This window comes from Aptenodytes forsteri, unplaced genomic scaffold (genome assembly GCF_000699145.1).
Source record: "Aptenodytes forsteri isolate BGI_AS27 unplaced genomic scaffold, ASM69914v1 Scaffold535, whole genome shotgun sequence".
NCBI classification, from domain to species: domain Eukaryota; kingdom Metazoa; phylum Chordata; class Aves; order Sphenisciformes; family Spheniscidae; genus Aptenodytes; species Aptenodytes forsteri.
Window position 1 is genome coordinate 446663 of NW_008795855.1, and position 19987 is coordinate 466649.

A 19987-nucleotide genomic window follows, 5' to 3' on the forward strand; every position below is an offset into this window, starting at 1 on the left:
TCTTGGGGCTCGGCCTGCTGCTGCGGGTAGCCCCCGGGGCCTGCAGGGCGGGCGGCGTCCCGCCGAGTCGGCCCGAAATTAAGGCTCGCCCTCAGGGCTCCGTGAGCGCGGGGAGCGCTGCGAGGAGGGGTGAGTGCGAGGGAGGCTCCCGGCAGAGGCCTGGCGCGGGAGGGGGAGGTCGGAAGCCTCCCCTCCGCTTTCTCTTCTCGATGAGTTACTCCTCGGTGCCTCCCTGCCGGCGGGTACGCGGTGCTGCCCGCAGCTTCGGTGGAGCTGGAGGGACGCCCCGGCTAAGCGGCGGCTTTTGGAGAGGGGCTGTTCTTGTTCCCTTTGGGTGGGGCTGATCCCGGCCCTGCAGAGGTAATCTAAAGCCGTGCTGTTGCTATTAGGATTTGGTTGACCCCGATGTTAGTCGTATGCGATTTGATTCTCCCCATGTGTTAGTCCCCTACAAAAGCATTACGTTGCCTTACTCAGAAGACAGCTGAAACGCTGCTCTAGAGTATGGATTAGCCTTTTTTTTCTCTTTACGGTGCAAAATGTTTACTTTTGAGAATTATTTTGTTGCTCCTTTTACAATAATTTTCTTCCTTCCTTAAATCTTAGGCCGGTCAGGTGCGTTGCAGCAGAAAGCCTCTTGTTTACAAGGAGCTGCAGTTCTGAAAGAGGCTGACAGCAGCTGGAGAGATGGATGTCACCCAGGAAGGCATCAGAGGAAGTGAGTGACTGAGTTTTGAGTTAACAGTGGCATTTTATTTTTACTCTCAATAGCAGGAAAAATGTGGAGGGTTGGGAGAGAAAAGGGAAAACCTCTGAGTTTTTGCAGGAAGGAGTGTGGAGCTTGCAGCTCTGAGGAAGACTACTGGGGCAGAAAATATGTTGGGGAATAAAATGGAGCAACTTCAAAATAACTGTAGTTCTTGGCAAAAGGTGGATTGTGTTGACTAAAAGCTCTACCTGATTGTTCTTACAAGGGCGAAGGAATTTTGGGGACTAAACTCTTCTTGGAAGAGAGCAGCTATGCAGACATGGGGTGCTCTGTATGCAGACCCTGCTTTTGCCTGGATGGAAGGGCTAAAGGGTGTGATGTTGTGCTGCTTTTGGAGATCCTCTGCCTTTTGGCCTCAGCACAAATCTCATCTATAGTAATAAAAATCATGGCTGTGCAGTGTAGATGCAGGAGTGAGTGGATCCCGCTGTGGCTGCCTTGCTGGCACTGGCAAGGGTAGCGGTGATTTCACTGCCTGTTCAGGGCAGAGGGGGCTTGTTGCCCAAGGCAGGGGGATTGGACTATGTGATCTTTAAAGGTCCCTTCCAACCCGAGTGAGTCTGTGGCTGATTCTGAACTACAGCTAATGATGTGCTCTGTCCTCCTGAAATACTGATTTTCATGAAATGTTGCTGTAACCTGGTATGTCTAGGAAACATTTGTTAGTAGGTGTTACCACTTTTCTCTGGGCCCCCTTATCTCTCTTGCCCTGATTTATTACACCTGACTGCATTCTTCTCATTGAAGTTAAATTTCATACACCTGAATAGCATGAGCTGATGGCATCCTACTGACAGTTTTCCTGAGTTGTAGAAATGCACCTTCTGTATTAGTTCTGTAGATTCTATACACAAATTCCCATGGGCTGTATATGTTTAAGTTGCGGTACGTGTGGATTTATAGCAATTCCTACAAAATGGATTTTCTACTAATTTTTCAGGCTGTTTTCTCTTGGTGATGTGTTTACTCCAACCCCTTCTCCCCTTGCTTCTCGCATTTCATTCACCAGCTGTCTGCTGCTCCATCTTTTCTTTGTACTTAAAAGAAAAATTCTGTAACTTGATTGTGACTTCAGCACACCTTTCCTCTGTTTCACCTATGTCACTGAGCTGTTTATTTTGAGGTCAAAGACTTTAGAGTTTCTGTGCTACAGAGTATTTTAAGATTGAGTTTGGACTTTTTTTGTCTAGCATAACTTCTTAGATCTTCAGCTTGTTTTTGAATCCGTCCTCTCAGCTGCTGGTCTGTACTCACATCCTTGCTGGCCTTTGTCTTCCTGCTGTTGAATGCTGCAAAGATGGGCAGAGGCAGAGCCTCACTGGGCTGCTGTCTGTGTCCACTCAGTTCTTCCTCAAATGATCTGTGCAGAAATCGGTTCATTCCAAACCCTTATGCTGTCCGTGATCTCTGTTGTCGCCGCTGATACAATTTATCATTGCTTCTGGTGAAAGGACGATGGATTACTACCTGCCATGAGTCCTTTCCCTATGCTCTTCCTCAATTCCAGTTCTGGAATTTTGGGGAGAGGATTGACATATACAGGCGGTTCCTCTGGGGCTGAGTGAGGTCTTGACAGTTTTTGCCTGATGCTTGTCTAGTCCGTGTTGTCTTCCCTCATTTTAAGCCCATCCTTGGAGATGCTACATCCTCCTTCACTGCTTAACTCAACCCTGTTGTAGTGTCCAGAAAGTGGTAGACAAAAATGAGAGCCCCGGTGTTGCTAGGTATTCAAATGTACATTATGTTGAGTTTGATAAAGGGTATTTAAGAGTCAGCAGGTTGATGCAGGAAATAGGCACAGAAGGTAACAGTGAGGTGGTAGGTATCAGTGTAATAAAAAGCAGTTATAGCTGCATATCTTGGTACTATGTCCCCAAAATTAGTTTCCCCTCTCCTGGGAAGGAAGCCAATCCTTCTTAATCTCTGTGCAAATGATTGCTGCTCTTTCACTGGTGCTGCTTTTTTTTGCCCTCTGCTCACCAAAACTCTGTTTATAAATCCAACAGTTAATAGCACTCCTTTTCCATCAGTGGAAGTCTTGGCAGACTGGATTGGCTAAGAACATCACAGAAGCAGTCCCAGCAAAGGCAGTGAGTGTGGTGTGGTTGAGATCCCGCTACACCTTGTATCATTTGAATGTAGGTTCTAGGAGCAACCAAAGCTGTTCCAGCTAGAAAATGTGGCAATAGATAATTCAACATGAGTTACCCTCCTTCCTGCCTTCCCGGCTCTCTTGCTCCCCTTCACTCCTCAGGACTGCAGCTCTGTAGTTGTCTTAAAACCGAATTGTGTCATTCTAGAGACATTCTGCCTTCAGCGTAGCATCTTCGTCTCCACATTGCACTTATTCATTGGTTATTCAGGCTGTGGTGTGCCTCCTGGCTGCAGCGTAGACTTAGCCTTCATAGAAGACAACAGTTCTACCACATTATTAAAGAAATTCAGTGGTCTTAAGGCTCTCTCCTCTATGCCAAACCCTCTGCTGTCTCAGCTTTGAATAAGACAAGACTGGCCTTCATTAAATACTAAGTCTTGTTGGCTTTTGCCAAAGTCAGGTGTGAGCTTTTCTTTTAACTGTGAACAAATAAATGGGTGTGAGTTTCTCTCCAGGTCCTTTTGTTCAAGTGCAGGCAGCTGCCAGAAGGCGTGTGACTTCTGTTCCTAAGCTTAGTTCCTTGCTAACAACCACCCATAAAGGCAAATGAGGGCCAGGAAGCCAGAGCTGCAATAATGATATTTTCTTTTTGTCCTCTGAGTTTTAGCAGAAATACCAAGCTGTGCGTTGAGCAGGCTCCTGTGGTGTAGAAAGAGCTCTGGGGTGCAGAGCTCAGAGGTCTTGTAAAGTCAGTGAATATGTCAGACACTAGACAAAGCTTGCAAATCAGTCTTCTCTGAGATTTTTGCCTGAAGAATGCAAAAGAGATCGCTCACCCAAGATAAACGGAGTCAAGGGCACATGGTGCACCCTGGGATTGGACCTGCCAACAAAGGAGAGTTGTGTAGCCCATGAACATCTAGCCTTTCTCCCACGACAGTCCAAACACCGTACTCTTCAGGGTCCTGTTGTTTATAAGCTTCTCTAATTTTTTACTTCTCTTGTCTGAGGGTCCACTAGGAAACTCGCTTACTTACGAGCCTGCTACTTACTGCCTTACATCTGTGTTGAGTTGAAAACCGAAGTGCTGAGACAGATTGTTGAAGAATTGGTGTTCCACCTACCTGACTGAACAGCACTGCTTGAATTCTGCTGCTGCCTGTTGCAATGGGATGTTTGCTTGCTCTCCCAGGGACCCTGAAGGATGTAGCTAAATAAACTTGTATTATTGATTTCCCATGTTCAGAGTCAGTGGATAGTATCTAGTGCTTCAGGACAGAGAAGACTTAATTAAGGGAAGATTATTGGCCTAAGATATTACCCCTGTACAGACCTTGCTTCTGAGAATAGTGAAACACTGGATTGGATTGCCTGGGAGGTGGTGGAGTCTCCACTGTTAACGGAGGCCTCCTGAAGTGCTCTGAACTAATGTCTGTCAGAGCTGATAAATGTCACAGCTGATCCTGCCTTGGGACAAGGGCTGGGCTGGATGGCTTCCCACAGTCCCGTTGCTCCTGTGCTTTTGATTCAGCAAAGGCAGCCTCTCTGCCTTTCCTTCCTGTGCCCTGTCATTAGGAGGCACTCTGATGTGACGCCCTACAAATGACCAGCTTATTCTGCAAGGTGTGCGGCTTGATTACTCCACTTAGGTTAGCTGGTGTAACTCTAAAATCATAATTCACTACCAAGATGTTATACGCTCCCTTGTCTGAACTCTGGCCCTGGTTTTTGTTCTTGGTGTCTGCCTCTGGCAGTGTGACTTCTACAGGCAGATTGTAGACTTCATAAAGAATTGTAACTTTTTTATTGACTGTAAATGTGTTGCTTTTTAAACTTTATTTTGTCTCCTTGGTCACATTTGTGAGCCGGGGAGGGGAGAGATGGATGAGGTCTTTCTACCTGCTTCCTAATGTTTAGAGGATGGAATAGGTGTGTTTAAATTCGTCTCTTTCTTGGCTGAAGTGCTTTGAGCTTTGCTAGGACTTTTCTAGGCTTGAACCTCCTGTCCTAGAGAATGTCTCTGCCATTGACAGGGGACAGTCTCTCAAGCTCTGCTGTCTGCCCTTCTAAAGGAAATATGCCTTATTTCACACTGTTGTTCCAGTCTCCCGTTTGGAGCCTGCAGGGAATCGGATTCTCTTCTCTGGCATTTTCCTCTTGCTTTGAAATCTCCTCTGTCTTATGTGGGAAGGTGCTGTCTCTCGTTAATCCAATAACAGATGGGGGGGGAGGTTGGGGATGTTCTTTTAATTCCTTCAGCTTCTGATTTAGCTGTGGTAAGTGAAGTTTGCACAACCCGCTGTCTTGGAAAGTGATCTGCAGAGGTTATAGGGTGGGTGGGGAAGATAGTAAAAGTGGTGCTGACTTTGAGATGTAACAGCAAGAGGTCTGGTTTTGCTCAGGATAGAGGCCTTGGGCAGAAAGCTGGTAGCTCAGGGTAGTGATGCATCAGCAGCTTCAACCTTGTATCATCACTTCGGTGAGGCCCATTTTGAGCCATTTTATTATGCTGTGAACCATCTGCACGGTGTAAAGAGTATGTCCTGCTTGCAGGAGAGCCTTGGACAGTGAATGTTTCCTTGGTGGGAAAACTCAAGAGTGAAAAGGATGTCTGAAAAGGATTTAGTGTTTTGGTTTTAATGTTTAGAAGTTTCTGTAAGTAGACAATGGTTCAGACTCTGGAGTGGGGAGAGCCACTTGGCTAGCTTTATAGCAGAGGCGTTCACAATGTTTTGGGAGCTCTGCTTTTATTTGGTGTAATTTGAGGTTCGGTGTACTGTTGAGTGGAGACAGATCTTGGTCAGCTTTCTGGAGGCAGGGAGTTCTCCCAGGTGACATGAATTGTCTTTGGCCTGTTGTTTCCATGACACACTTCTGAAACCGAGAAAAGGCTGACAAGGGTGGCTTGACAGTGCCCTGGGCACTCACTGAAATAAGAAACCTTGCCATTTGCTGGAATGTGGCTCTAGTCCCAGGGGTTCCCAGTGCTCTGAGCTGTAAGTTTCACGCATCAGTTTGTGGAGAGGAAAGTTGCCCTCGTTTCACTAACTGCAGGACTCCAAGAGGGTGAATTTTTTTTTTTAATAAAAAAGGTTTCTCTTTGGGTGCGAACCTGTGTTCTCTGTGTTGGTTGTGACTCTAAACACAATCTCTGTGCAGGAATCTAGAGTCAAAAATCAGCGCTTCATTGTTCATTTTGCAAGGGGGAAATGTGCATGTACACACCCCCCACACACTTTACAGCCCTCAGAAGTGTGTTCAGATGTTTTTCGAAAATAACCACCGCTTTTCAAGCAATAGGACAGTGATGATTAATGGCCACATAATCTGACTGTGCACCTCTGCCTCTGGTTTTCATGGTCTGAAGAAGCTGAACTTGCCCACCTTTATGTCTGCAGAATGAATGTGTACGAGTTGTGCTTCTCCCTGATGCACACAGATACGCACACATATATATATAGTATTTGCTCACATGTATGTGTGGGAGAGCACTGACATAGGCTGTATTTTCAGGCAAGCTATAGTGTTTGCAGAATGACAATGCTTTATTCAGAGTTGCGCCAACTTGTGATTGCCACTACAAGCACTGGAACAGGATTTTCTTAGAAAGCCTTATCCACGATCTCATGAGGCAGCCCTGAAGCTAAAGTGATCCTGGTTTAGCCTGGGTTACTGCTGTTTCAATCTGGGATAGTTTTGGTTTGTGTTTTTTTTTTTTTCCCAGGATGGAGAAGGGTGCTTTTTTAGTAGTTCATTTATGCATGATTGCTCCAGCCCTCTTTGGGGCCAGCTCTGAATGCAGCCAAGCTCTTGGTTAGACCAAACAGCTTGCCCATTCTTCAAAGTCAGCTTGACTTAGCTTAAGTTTGGGTCCTTGCTGAGTTACACTAAGGCAACATGAAGTTTTAACTGCTTTAAAGATCCAAATAGGTTCTTTTATATGTGGGGTTAGCGTGGGTTTTCACCCTAGTTAAATAATGTAAATAATGTAGCTTTGAATGCGATAATGCTCCCTGATCTCACAGCAGGTTTTTTGTTGCAGAAAAAATCAAAAGCAGCTGTTACTTTTTGACTTTCTCCACTTCTGTGTGCTTGGCTTTGGTAGCTGAATAAGGAAAATGTGCTGGACTCATGTTGATAATCCTGTGCAAGGGAGGGTTATTTAACTGAATTAAAATAGCAGCCTGAAGCCTCTCCCAGTTCTGCTGGAGCTGATTCTTACTTGTTACATCTTACTGCTTTTACACTTCTGCCATCCTGGTTCAGGCTGCGACTGGAAATGGAGCTGTAAAGTCTTAGAGAGGCTGTTCTGATGCTTCCAGGAGCAGAAAGCATGGAAAATGTCAGCAGAAAATTCAGTCCTGCTATGTTGTACGCCTGTGAAAAGGGGGAAGATTTGTTGGCTATGGGCTTAAGTGAGATTCCTTATTAATGCTGTGTTGTCTTCAGATAAATCTTGTATTACAAGCCACTGGCCATTCTGCTCAGGAAAGTATTTCTTCCAGATCCAGTAGTTTGATAATCATCCACTCTTCTGGATGTATACATTCCCAGCAGTGGTGTCCAAATGGTTTTGGTTATATAACAGTATTATTCCTCAATTTTCTGCGGACCACGGCATGTGCATCGTTGTCAGCTGAAAAATACTATGGAGGTTGTGTGAGCCTGGGGACCAACTGCAGCTTGTTTACCGGGATCTTAAAGGCCACAGATTGTGAACTGCAGAATGGAATCAAACCTGACATCTAACCCAGTCGTGTATGCCATGAGCACTAACAAGGCGGCACGTGTCAGAGCTGGTGTTTATATCTGGTGAAGCTGCGCTGCTTTTTGTGAACATGCCTCGTTAGACAGAAGCCGCCTCTGATAAGCCTTCGTGAGCCTTGGCTGTTCCCACCAGTACACCCAGCCTTGTATTAGTCAGTGTAGCACATGAACGTGCTGCTGCCTTTGGCCATTCATGCACCCTGGATGCCACAGAATGACCTCATAAGAGGCCTTCCTTAACGCTCTGATAGTGACTTCCATTCCATTTGCCGCTTTTTCCTGTTCCCGTGTTTATCTGACTGTTCCAAAGAAAGCGTGGCTGGGGTTGCACGCAGCGTTTAAAGTTTCCTAGAGAACTCTTTTCCAAGAAATCTGTAGTCATTTTGTGTGTTTGCCTGTTGTTTGTCCCCTGTTTGATAACATGATGAAATTAAAAAATAATTTTCAAGATCTAATTTTGACCTCTAGAAAGACAGGAGGTGATTTAAAATATACTGCACTGATTGCACTCATCAGGGCTACAAAAGCTATGTAAAAAAGTACAAGTAACAATAAACAAGGTAGAAAGAAGGGCATTTCCCAGTAAGGCGGGGAGATGAGTCTCTTGGAGAGCAGCGATGGAAAGAAGCAATGGCCACGCCGTGTGTGCGTATTCACGTGCATTAATGGCAGTGAGCTGAGACAGTACTCTGCCTGCATACACAGCAGGATCGCGGGCAGCAGTGTGTCAAGAGAGCAAACCTCTCTGCAAAGGTGAACAAAAACGGCTTTCATCATCTCTTCAGGATGTGATATAAAACCCTTGTCCCATCGCAGGTGATGATCAAAGGACAGTGCCTGGATGAGGCCTTGCCCCTTTAGCTTCAGACACCTTTAGCTTCATTTTACAGTTGCTGGGGATATCAGCTGGTGTAAATCAGCTTCATGTGATGGCTTCCATGGGCTCTGGAGCCATTGTGCCTGTTGAGATTTTTTTTTTTTCCCCAACAGCTTCAGTGATCTAAGTGGAGGTTAGTGAGAAACTTGTGGGGGCTGAAAGTGGTCCTTAGCCTGAAAAGCTTGTGAATCTCTGATTTTGCACTATTCACTTAAAACAGTGGAGGCTGTAGGCCTACCTGCAAACCTACCTGACTTCTCCTTTGCAGCCTCTGATGGAAAATGCATTCTTTCCTGTAGGACTAAACTTGAATGTCATTGCTTCACAAGTGCGTTCCACCTCAAAGAGGTGAAGAGTTTGGAATACAGTGTGCAAAGGCCTTTGTGGTGAGGAGGGGAATAGTGGAAGGTTGAAGCTGGATATTACTAAAGCAGATTTTTGGTCTAGCACGTGGAGAACTGAAGTTTGTGGAAGGGCCAGGGAAGACCATGGCTGAAACCTATTCAGCTCCATTAGCTGAGTAGGCAGAGTGGTTCTTGGGTAGCAGTCTGAGGCTGCTTTGACTTGGAATCAGCTGGTAGGGGAAGTGCAAAGAAGGTGTATAGCCTTTTTTTTTAATTGTTCTTTCATCCCTGACTCTGTATAGCACTGCACCAGGGGGTAGTCTGGAATGGGAGCCTCTGTCTCTTGAACGGGATTCATTGGGATGCTTTGCCCTTCAAAGTCAGTGCATTGGGGCTTACACATATGGATACAGTTGTCTAAATCCATGTAGAAAACTTGGTACATTTGTGCTGACAAAACCGTGGGCTGAAGGCCACATTACTTGCCTTAGCTTGATGCTGGAACCAAGCTGATACCCTTTGCTTCTCAGCCAAAGAGCTCTCATCTCTCTGAACTTGCATATGCAGACATGCCTGCTCTCAGAGGAGCATGGATGGATTCAGTCCTGCCCTGAAGACTGGACTAACCTGCTACCTTACCCTGGAAATCCTGTATTAAGAGGCTGCCTCAGAGCTCTCTGAAGGGGAAGAGTCAAAGCATGCTCAGTACCTGAGTCTGTGCTCAGGCTCTTGACTGGATGGGGCAAGAAGCATGCCTCTTTCCAGGGGATCTTGGTTTTTTTCCTGCACTCTGAATGCTTTGAGCAGAAGCTGTTGTGCATCAGAGAGCTCACTCTTCATTCTTTATTTCACAGTGAAGACTGATGCTTCAGGAATAATAGCTTGTCTCAACTGAGAATGAGCATGTTGACCTTAAAAATATGTAATTTCTCCCATTCCTAAAGCTGTTAGGTTTGTGTCTTGCCCCAGGTACTACCTCCCTGGTATGTCAGTTTAAGAAGTTGACCTTGATCTCCAAAGCCCCCTGAGCTGCAGGTGAAATAATGTCTTGTTCTTTGTGACCTGCCCAAGGGGACTGTGTTCTTCTGGGCTTGACTCACGTGGGCAGATGCAGTTACTGTGGCAGCTGGGTTTGCTGCTTTGGACCTTCCATAGGAGATTGCATTTGCAAAATGTGCTTTGGGATTGACCTTCTCACAAGTGGAAAAAATTATGCTGGACCAGGGGAAGTAGAATGAGTAAAGTCCAGGTTGTAAAACTAATAGACTGACTGAAATGCAGAAGCAATGAGGATGGGAGTATGACAGAAGTATTACAGCAATACTAAGGTCTCAACTAGGACTGGGAATCTGCTGTGGCAGGCAGCAAATACATCCACAGAAAGAGGCAGCTTGCAGTTGAAGTAAGTTGGGCTGGTAGAGTAGGAAGAAAAAGTTGATGAGGTCAAGAGCAAAATGGGGCTTCCTCCCCCATATCCTGATTTCCAGGTCAGTATTTTATACCGTAGGTAAGCAAAGTGGGGCAGTTAGATGGATTCACCTCCAGATTTGGTAGAACTCGCTTTCCTGTTCTTGCTGCTCCGTTACTGCAAGGTAACATGAGATGGGCACGTTCTGTCTAGTGTGCTGCTGCTCTTCATCATCCTTCCTCTTCTGTCAGTGGCCCATCTTGGAAAGTTTCATTCTTTTGCTAGCAATTAGGAATTGCATGGTTCAGTCATTCCTGTGCAGCGATTATTTTTGTACTGCAGTAATGTATAGGATGTTTAAATAGTGTGTGAGCCTGCCTGCATCACTCAGCTGTGCAGTTTGGGAATATGCCTAAATACATCAGAGTGCTGTAAGCATAACATACTCCTGCATATTCCTGCACAGTGAACAGTTAATTATGGACCTAACAATGTCTCGGTGGTTGGTCAGATTGTTTTTTTGGGTTTTTTTTAACACAAGACCTCACTGCTTTTATGGTATTGTGGCATCTGTGGCCACTTGTCTTTCTGTGCCATAGTCCACTGCCCTCTGACTTTTGCAGATCAAGTTGAAGAGTCATGCTGTCAGCTGTCATGAATCCTTGGCCTTTGTGGTTTGGGCTCAAAGTAGGACACAAACTATGCCCCGGCACACACACTCAGCAGTTCTCCTCTCTAGGGGTGGTGAGAAAATACTGGCCTTTGTGGTCGTAATGGTGTCATTAATCCTTTCAGGATTCCCAGGGCTCAGAGGGCAGAATAGAAAAAGGAGCAGCGGGATGAACTCAGTTTTGCTTAGCTGTGAATTTATTACTGGTGTTTGAAGGCAATGCTAAAGGCTGTGTGTGCAATATCGTAGCTGTTCACTAGAGGACAGTATTACACATTGCAAAATATAATTATAATGGAACAATGCTGGAAGAGATTTCTTACAGATTTTGTGTGTGCTAGGAATAGGTTGGGGTTGAGGTTATAAAATAATTTGCTAGAACTCGGGAGCCATCCAGTCAAGGTGGTTTAATAGACAGCATGGCTTAAATCACCGTCTACAGACCCTATCTTGTAAAGTCTGTGAAGGGTAATGCTGACTACCTTGCTTCTGCATGCGCTTTGTGGGAGGTAGAGGCTGCTGAATAGATAGGACAGGGAGGTAAGGAAGAGTCTCCAGGGGAGTAAAAAAAAGGGGGAGGGGGGAAGGGAAACTTTCTTATATCAAAACTCTTGTAGTGGGTGGTGGGATGCACAGTGGCGAAGGTAAGGGATGAAAGCAAAGGAGACATGGGGCCCTAAACAGAGGGGATATAGGATGAGTATACACTGGGTGATGGGCCTTGCAGGAGAAAGAAAATAAAGGGCAGTTGGAATAAATACTGCTGAAAGTGCTGCTGCTTCTGCTTGCTCTGATATCAGAGCTTTCAGCAGAGGGCAGGACTTGTTGCTTTATTCTATCGCTGTTCCATCAGCCATCTCTTCATGCAAGGGACAGAAGCTCCCACATAGAGCAAGGAGTATGAAATGAAAGATAAGGAGGCTGGGTTATGCAAAAGGAAGTGAGCTTCAGCTTTTGTGACCGTCTTCATGCAAGCGGGGATTTTGGCAGTTGATGTTGTGCAGTGCCATGCAGCCTCACAGGACAGCCGCTAGCTTGGTTCCTGCTCTTCATGTTGGTTTTTTTTAAAATATAGTGTTATCCCTTAGGGAAAGCTGACCTTGAGTGACAAGCAAGTAAAGCTGTGGCAGGATTCTTGCTTACTTTAGGTTTGTTGATGAGACAGAGAAAGCTGTTGAATATCCAGGCCTGAGAGAATGCAGGACAGAAGCAGCCCTTCCGTGAGGCCCTGGTTCTGGCAGGAAGCAGACATGGTTCACAAAGCTATGATAACTCTGGTAAATACCAGCTGGGCCACTGAACCAGTAGCTGTGACTGATCTTGCCTGCAGTACCAGGCGGCCGGAGCTCATCCCACCTTTCACATCTTCACAGCTGTGACCTCCAAGGCCTTCCTTCAGTGCTTTCTGTGTTGCAGAGGACGGGAGGACTGCAGCACTTCTGAGCAAGATCGATGCTCTTTATCCTTTTCACAGCTGTTCCCTAAGTTAAAGTTAAGCAGCCCTGAAACTGCTCTGGCCTTGCAGAAGGGATTGAGTGAGGGTGGAGAAAACTCTCGCTCCTCACTGCAGCCTCCTGTGCTCCCATGGCCTTTCTCTATATGTACCTAGGCCCCAGGGTCTGTTCCTAAGCTGCTTGCAAGGAGAGCACAGAGGACAAAACCCACCCAGCAGTGCCTGGCGTTTCACTGGCATTTATGCCAAGTCCCAGGCTGTTGCTGATGTCCCTGAGCGCTTCCAGCTCAGCCTTTGAGATCTGGGCAGACACTGTCATCTGCTGCTTTGCCGCTTGGGAGTAACAGCATTCTCTGCGTAGGGGGGGTCCTGGTGATGCCGTCTTGGCTGGGCCTGGAGTACCCCAGTGCTGTCAGCTGGATGCCTGAGAAGCATGTGTAACTTTGACACACGTGCAAAGGAAGCTTAATACCACGAGCGTGGCCCGGTTATGAGACCGGAGGTGATGGATTCCCATGTCCCTAGTCTCAGCCCTGACACCAAGCAACCACAGCTATGGGTAAGCCACTTCAGTTCACTGCCCTAATAAAATAGAACTAACAGCCTTAGCTTGGATAGCCAATTCTTGGAAAGTACGGTGCCTTGCAAAACATGTTAGTAACTGCAGAAAACTCGGTGGTAGCTGGAAATGTAGAAGCTCTCTTATTCCCAGTTTGTCAGGCAGATAAACCCTTGAAAGAAATGCACAAAGGATGTTAGGTTTGTTCAGGGTTCTCTTGTTTCTGCAGCAGGCATCTCTCTGATAATTGCTGCCATCTTTCGTTTTTTTACAGCTAGAGCACTTGCTACAGGTCCACTTAATGTCTCCTGCCTCATGCCACTAACATTTGAGAATGCCCTTAGGATTCCTTCAGTCAGCCTTCCCCCGACTGTCCAGTCTGCTTTGAAGTGCTGGCCTTATCAAACTGGGTAAGTCAGGGGTGGGAAAGAAGCCACAAAACCATGCAGCTGGCTCCCTTTGCACAGTGGTAGTTTCTTTGTCCACCCTTCTCAGAATCTGCACTACTTTTGGCAGTATCTTGTCCCTCTTGAGCAATGGCAAGTGCTACACCTTGACTTTCATAGGAGACAACAAGGATGAAGTCCCACCGTGTGGCTGGGAATCCTATTATAGCAAGTGTAGCGCAGTTATCTCCACTTCTAATTAGTTGTGGGGCTCTGCCTTTTTGACTAAAATTAACCTTGCCCACGTCAGTCCTTTTCACAAGCCACTCTCCTTCTGGTTAGCCAGTGCGCATCTGCCACCAGCAGCAACTTTCCTCCTCTGCTGTCCACACATAACTGCCTCGTTCCAAGGTCAGGAGCAGGGACTCGTTTTTGCCCTGTTTGCCATTAACCCTCTGTTCTGCTTTCTGTCACTTCCCTGTGGCTTCGTTGTTATAATCCCCACCTTACACATCTCTCCCATTCTGTGTTCCCACAGTACCTGCAGTAGACCCAAGTGAATCTGGAGAATGTTGCAGTTCCTAGGGACTCTTGTGAGTGTTTTATTTCATCTGTCTGTGGAATTTCCATCTGCTCTACTGGTCTGTCTCACTTTTCAGGTTGACATTCAGAAAACCCATAAGAGAAAGGGAAAAAGTTAGACTGGACAGTGCAGCAAGTGGCCCCAGAAATGGATTGTGTACAAAGCAAAGAATAAGTTTACTTTATGTGATATTTGGTCCGTTGCATGAAGGGGGCAGTCTGCTTGTAGCCAAATCCTGAGCTGTTCTGTAACCACATCTGCTGAAATAGTTTGAGTGTCGGCTGGTAATGCCTGCACTTCGTCAAAGAGAAATTTAAGGAAGTTCAGTTGCGGAAGTGCTACGAACCGTGTGGTTCACAAGCACAACTCCGAGGAGTAGGTCCCTCCTGGAGAGACAGCGCGTGTGCATGACTGCCCGCGCGGGCATCTCAACCCATCGCAAGCTTTCCTCTAGGTGACCTTGGGCTGAGCTCCGCGTGCTTGCTTGGAGAGCTGTTGATTTACAATGCAGATTCATCGGTCCTCGCCTGCCTGCCCCTCCTAAATTTGGCTGGGATATAAGAGGCTGTTTGCTTTCCGATGCCAACAGTGGCGATGGCAGAGAGCCCTGCCATGTGAGAGACAGAGATAGAGGAGAGGGGGCCAAGGAGGAGCAAACTGTGCAGCTGCTATTGCTTCTGGTAGCTGAGGAGCACATCTGCGGGGCAGAATGTCAATGCTTACCCCTGTCCTGCAGCCCCCGGAGGTGAAGGAGTATCTGTCCAAGGGCGAGCGCTTCATCAAATGGGACGATGTGAGTACCGGGGTTTTTGCTTCGCTAGATTGTATGCATGGTGACAGGACAGATACCGTGTTTTGGTCAGGGTTTGTGGGGAGGCTGGGAGCATGTACTCCATGGGGGGATGGGATGCTGTGCGTCGTACCTGAGAGCAGTGATGTCTGGACAGGGCGAGTGAACTGAGAGGAACAGGAGAGCTGAGAGCTAAAAACAAAGGGCGTATATGTTAGGGGTCGGTGATGTGGCTTCTGCACCTCTTGCTGTTGTGGAGGGTGGAAGTAAATGGAGTGTGCCACTGGGTCTGTGCGCACAGCTCCTCTGGTGTAGGACCCCAGGGTCCTGTCTCTGAACCAGCCCTCAGGAAGGCAGTCGCTGCTGGGAGCCTCCTTGGGGCGAGAGGCACATGCTGCATTCGGACACGTGCGGAGCAGCATGAGGGGTAGGATCCGCTCCAGAGCTGAGCGGACTCTCCGTGCTTTGCAGATAGAGAGGAAATCGGGCTCCAAGTTGCTTCCTCTTATGGCCCTGTTGCTGGAGTGGATCAGAGGGTGAGCCATGTCCTCCCACGCCTGCCCGGCTTGTGGGTCTGTCAGCTACCAAGTGCGCAGCGGCCGAGCAGCAAGGGGCCTGTGCTTTAACAGTGCCGGAGCCTCGGAGGGTGCTGCAAAAAGCTGCTTCTCTCTCCAACTCGGTGTTCTCTTGTATCTTCAAAACACCTGGTTTGCAGTCTCCGTTTGCTTTTCATTGTGAGGGGAAGAAAGTGTGGAACAGCAGAAGAGAAGTTAATTTGAATGTAACTCACTTTCTAAGAAGGCAAAAGAGTATTTCCCCTAATACCCGCGTACCTGAGCAAGGGGACAGCAGCTGTGCCCATCCATTTTGTCTGGAGTATGAATTGTCTGCTATTGAGCATAAATGTTGATAAAACGGGGGCAGGCCAGGTTATGCTTATTCACCAAGATCTGGGGAAAACATTTGATGTGGTATTGCAGATGAGACACATTAAAAGGAGCCTCCAGCAGCAATGCAGGAGGGTTTAGCACTTACTTTTGTGGGCGTAAAGCTGGAATAGAGTTTTAAGTCTCAAGGCAGTCTGTGCGGGGGCGGGGGGTGCAGATCACTTGTGTGCAATGTAAGCAGGGTGGTCCAGCAGCACTGGGAAATGAGGAAGCAATGTAATATACAGCTGACAAAGGATGGATGCTGAGGGATACGGGTTGGAATATCACTGGGCAGTTACTCCACTAGCTGTACGTAAACAGGAGGATGACACCAGCATACGGTAGAAAGCGCAGCCTTCTCTTTCTTTCCAGTGCGGCCCCTGCCTGCAGAATGCACTCGTGGCTTTTTTGAATTTGAACAGGGATTTGGTTTCTGAGAATAACAGTAGCCAAACTTGTCTAAAATTGCTGCTGACTTTCTAAGCTCAGTCCTTGGGGACCACTTTCCCAAAAACTTGAAGCTGTTAAGTACTTCACCGGGAATTCCTAGGATAGTTAGGCTCCCTTGAAACCCAAGGTGAGTCAAGTTGGGCTTCCAAGACCCACCAAGTGTTTATTTGCTGCTGCAACCAACCGTAGGAGTCAGGGAGCTCAAGTCCTGTGTGGTTTTTTCCCAAAGGTTGACAGATTTGTAAACATCCCTAAAAGGTTGCCTCTAACTACTAAGTAGTTTACAGACTTGACCTCCAACAATAACGAAAGCCCTCTCCACAAGTGGGCTGTTCCGGTCACGTTGCTCCATCTCATCGTTCTTTCCCACTCTGCAGTTAGAGCAGGCTGCAAAGGATGATGGCAAGAGCTCCGGGCTGCAGGATCGCTAGTGGAAGGTCAGGATAAAAGCAGCTCTTCAAAGGTCGTGGGCCTGCGTTTTTTTGTTTCACTCTTTGAATTGACCTGGCCGTGCTGTTGGTAACAGTTTTGAACTCCTTCCACAATATTTGAGGGAAAGGAATGAAGGTAGATCAGACTGGCTCCTTGCATCACTGTACAGTTTGGAGCTGGACTGGAGCTTTCACTGTACCCAACAGTTTCCTGAGTAAGGCAAATCCACACTTTTTCTATAGTGCCTACACCTTGTCCAGCCTTTGTAATGTATTCTCTAGAGGAAAGTGCAGTAGGATCTCTGACAGGCAGGACTGTTCTGACCTGCCCCACTGAGTTAGTTACAACATCTTGGGGTAAGGAGCAACTCTCTGCTGTGTTTAGCATCCAGCAAGCGGGGGCTGCCAGCCAGACTAAGGAGGTTAAGTCCTACTACATGGATGATAGTTTATTTCAAGACCTGGCTCGGGAACCCTTGCAAAACCTCAGGTAGGGCACAATGTAGTAGCTGACCTCTTAAGCCGAGCAGACGTGTGTGGATTTGGTGCTCTGCTGACTCTTAGCCCTCTAAGTACAAGCAAAAATGTTTTCTATCCTTGAAAGATTATGTATTGCAGGATTTTACCAGACAACGTTTGCTTTCTGCCCTAGAGTTGAACTCCACAGTGTGAGCAGCAGCCAGTTTGGCTGCCAGACCATCTTCTGTGGAATTCACCATCTCCTTTGTTGCAAGGAGCCACCCCTTAGGAAAGTCTGCCTGCACCCCACGTCCACGTCCCTGATCAGGAGGCCAGCTGTCAGTGGTTCTTACTGCAGCCTCAGCTAGCTTTCAAGAAAGCTGCTTCGTAGGAGATTAATCTAGAAACATGGCACAATACTCAGTAGTAGTACTACACTGCCTGTTCTGCTCTTCATGGCTTGTGGCCATGTGTTCAGGGAGCTAACCAAGAGTTCTGGGAACATGGGCATGATGCTGTGCAGATCAGCATTGTCCCTGCTACACCCTGAGAAAGGCAGTAGTGAGTAAAAGGAGAACATATGATGCACTGTGGCATGGGCAGTTTAATGTAATGAAGAGTACTGAATCTGGAAATGGAGGTCCCTGGAAATACAGATACGCTCTGGAGTGAAGTATGAGTTCAATAACAGACTGAAGAACCCAAGGCCAAGTGACAAATACAACTTCCAAATGCCATTACTGGTTTCATCTCAGTAACGGTTTCAGCTGGGTATTTCAATGTCCTGAATTGAATTTGAAGCCTTCCTAGAAATGGCTGATAGGCCTTATGATCCTATCTTCTGTGACGCCAGAGGTCAAATGCAGTCAGGAGTCATCTAGACTGAAGACTCAGTCATCTAGACTGAGCAAATGGGCTGGGGCCCAATTAGAGGCACCAAGCATTCTTTATCTCTGTCTCCAAAGAGCTCACGCTAGTTCAACTCTTAGCACAGGCTTGCGTGTGAGATGGGAATGGATGTTGTCTTGAAAATGTTTGTGAAATTGCCCTTAACTGAAGATACAGGAGCAGTGTAATTGTTCAGAGGCAAAGTACACAACCTCATAGCAGCCTGTGTCTCCTTTGCAGCATATGCTTTGGTTCTGATCTGGAGGGCCCCCCTGTTATATGGGGTTCAGGATCAGCCCTGAATAATTTCATGTAACTTTGTGCCTGTAATGTGGGTGTTTAAATAGCTGCTTCTTTTTATAGTCTGTGTAGAGCTAGTCCAGGGAGTTTAAGATCACCTAAAGCAGACTCATCTGCTGTATTAGATGGACCCGTCCTTGAACTCTTCCTGACTAGGCCCCGTTCTCTATAAAGAGAGCCCAGATAACTCGCATGAGCACCTAGATGGTAGATGCCATGCATGAATGCTATCTCTCTTTGGCCTAGGCTCCTTCTGGAGCTCATAGAACAAAGTAGGTGCCTTGGAGGGAAGGCAGTTCAAATGAAACAATTGCATCTACAGGTACTTTGTTCTCTTAATTCATTGTATAGAAAGCTCCAAGAGAGTTGTTTTAGCTAAATGCATAGTGTTAGGTGAGACCCAGGCTTCAGCAGAGATCAGCTTCCATAGCCTCACACTGTTACTCTGGAGATGTACTAAAATCATCTGGTTCATTTCCATAAATCAGAGGATGATTCACCTGACTGGGTCTGTATTTGAACTGGGAACCTTATGTCCCATGATGGGTTCTCCAAGTCACGTAAGGTGCTAACCTTCTTTCTTCCGTTTTTTTGTCAGGAAACAGCAAGTGCTTCTCCTGTGATTCTTCGCGTGGATCCAAAGGGCTTTTACTTATACTGGACCTATCAGAATAAGGTAAGTGCTCAGACTTCACAGCTTGGTCTCCAAATAGCCAGTTCAAGTTTGTGCGAGATTAAAACACCATAGGTGCTCGAGTCCTGCACTCAGGAGCAAACTACCACACTCATTCCACTTAGCAGGAAACCTCCAACAAAGGACCTGGGAGTCTCGTGCTTATTCAATGGCAGATTTGTCTTCAGAGTTCCAGAAGAGAGCAGGAAATTAAGCTGTGAAAATGCCAGAGAGATGAGCACGGCCTTTTTGTGCTTGTCACGCTGGCATTTTATACCTGCAGAGTTCAATAGATGTGCTTCAAAGGACTTGAGAACAGTAGTATTGATATCCCTGTTACCCGGCATGCTACAGGATTCTCCCAAGCAGTGCAATGGTGCAATTGGAAAGAAAATGGCTGGATGTATGCAATTAAATGTATGCAGCTTCAGCTAACGTGTACCTCACGTGCAGCCTGTGTTGTAATTAACTGACTTGTTGGTGTTTTTAGAAAATTTAATAAAAAAGTAGTGACCACAGTGATGTAGAGACAACATCAAGTCTGGAGAGTGAGTTGTGCTCCTCTCAGGCCAGGGTGGTGTGTGCACGCTGCCGGAGGTAAACCACAGGATGCTGGCTGCTGGAGGAGAGAGAGGGGCAACAAATTTAGGAAGAGAATTCAGTTCCTCGCTGATGAGTTGCAACGAGGGGTGGAGAGATCTGACTGGAGGTGAAAGGCTGGGCTTACTTCTGCTTTCCAGAGCAGAGCTGTGGTTCAGCTCTACTTCCTCCTCGTGACCTACATGCTGAAGAGGCATGGTAGATAGAGACAGTAGTCCTGCACAGCGCCCTGGCCAAGAGACCTCATGTGTGTTGGTGAGCTCTGCCTTCTCAGAAGATTGTGCCCCAGTGCCAGTGGGGGCAAGGCACTGCCACACAGCCATATCCTCCGAGAACAGTGTCGCAAGGTTGGGGACTGTCACATCCCTATAGAAGATGTGCTCTCCTTTCAGCCGTCTCCGTCATTTGCATTCCCCTTTCAAGGTCCGTTCCTGGCAGTAGAATTTTTGCTGTAAGGGTTCCAGCCAGGCAGCAGGAAGAAGTGGTAGCACTGGTGGAGGTGCAGAAAATGAGGCAAGGGGAGCTGTTGTCACCCATCAAAAGTGAGGTATTTCAC

At 47.0% G+C, this 19987-nt stretch overlaps 1 protein-coding gene across 5 annotated transcripts in view; it reads left to right on the forward strand.

The window, feature by feature from the left end:
• Positions 1-30: 30 nt before the first annotated feature.
• PLCB2 (phospholipase C beta 2) overlaps positions 31-19987 on the forward strand; it is a 63273-nt gene continuing 43316 nt past the window's right edge. For 2 of the 5 annotated variants that reach the window (XR_657784.2, XM_009283700.2), the window contains exons 1-2: positions 14331-14704; positions 18757-18834. Coding sequence is in view for 4 of the 5 variants with exons in the window: in XM_009283700.2 (XP_009281975.1) it covers positions 14621-14704; positions 18757-18834 (162 nt within the window). In the remaining variant the exon portion in view is untranslated. Of the gene's footprint in view, positions 130-606; positions 719-14327; positions 14705-18756; positions 18835-19987 lie in introns of those variants that run through there. The other 3 variants (XM_009283699.2, XM_019473235.1, XM_009283698.2) reach the window with 3 other exon arrangements.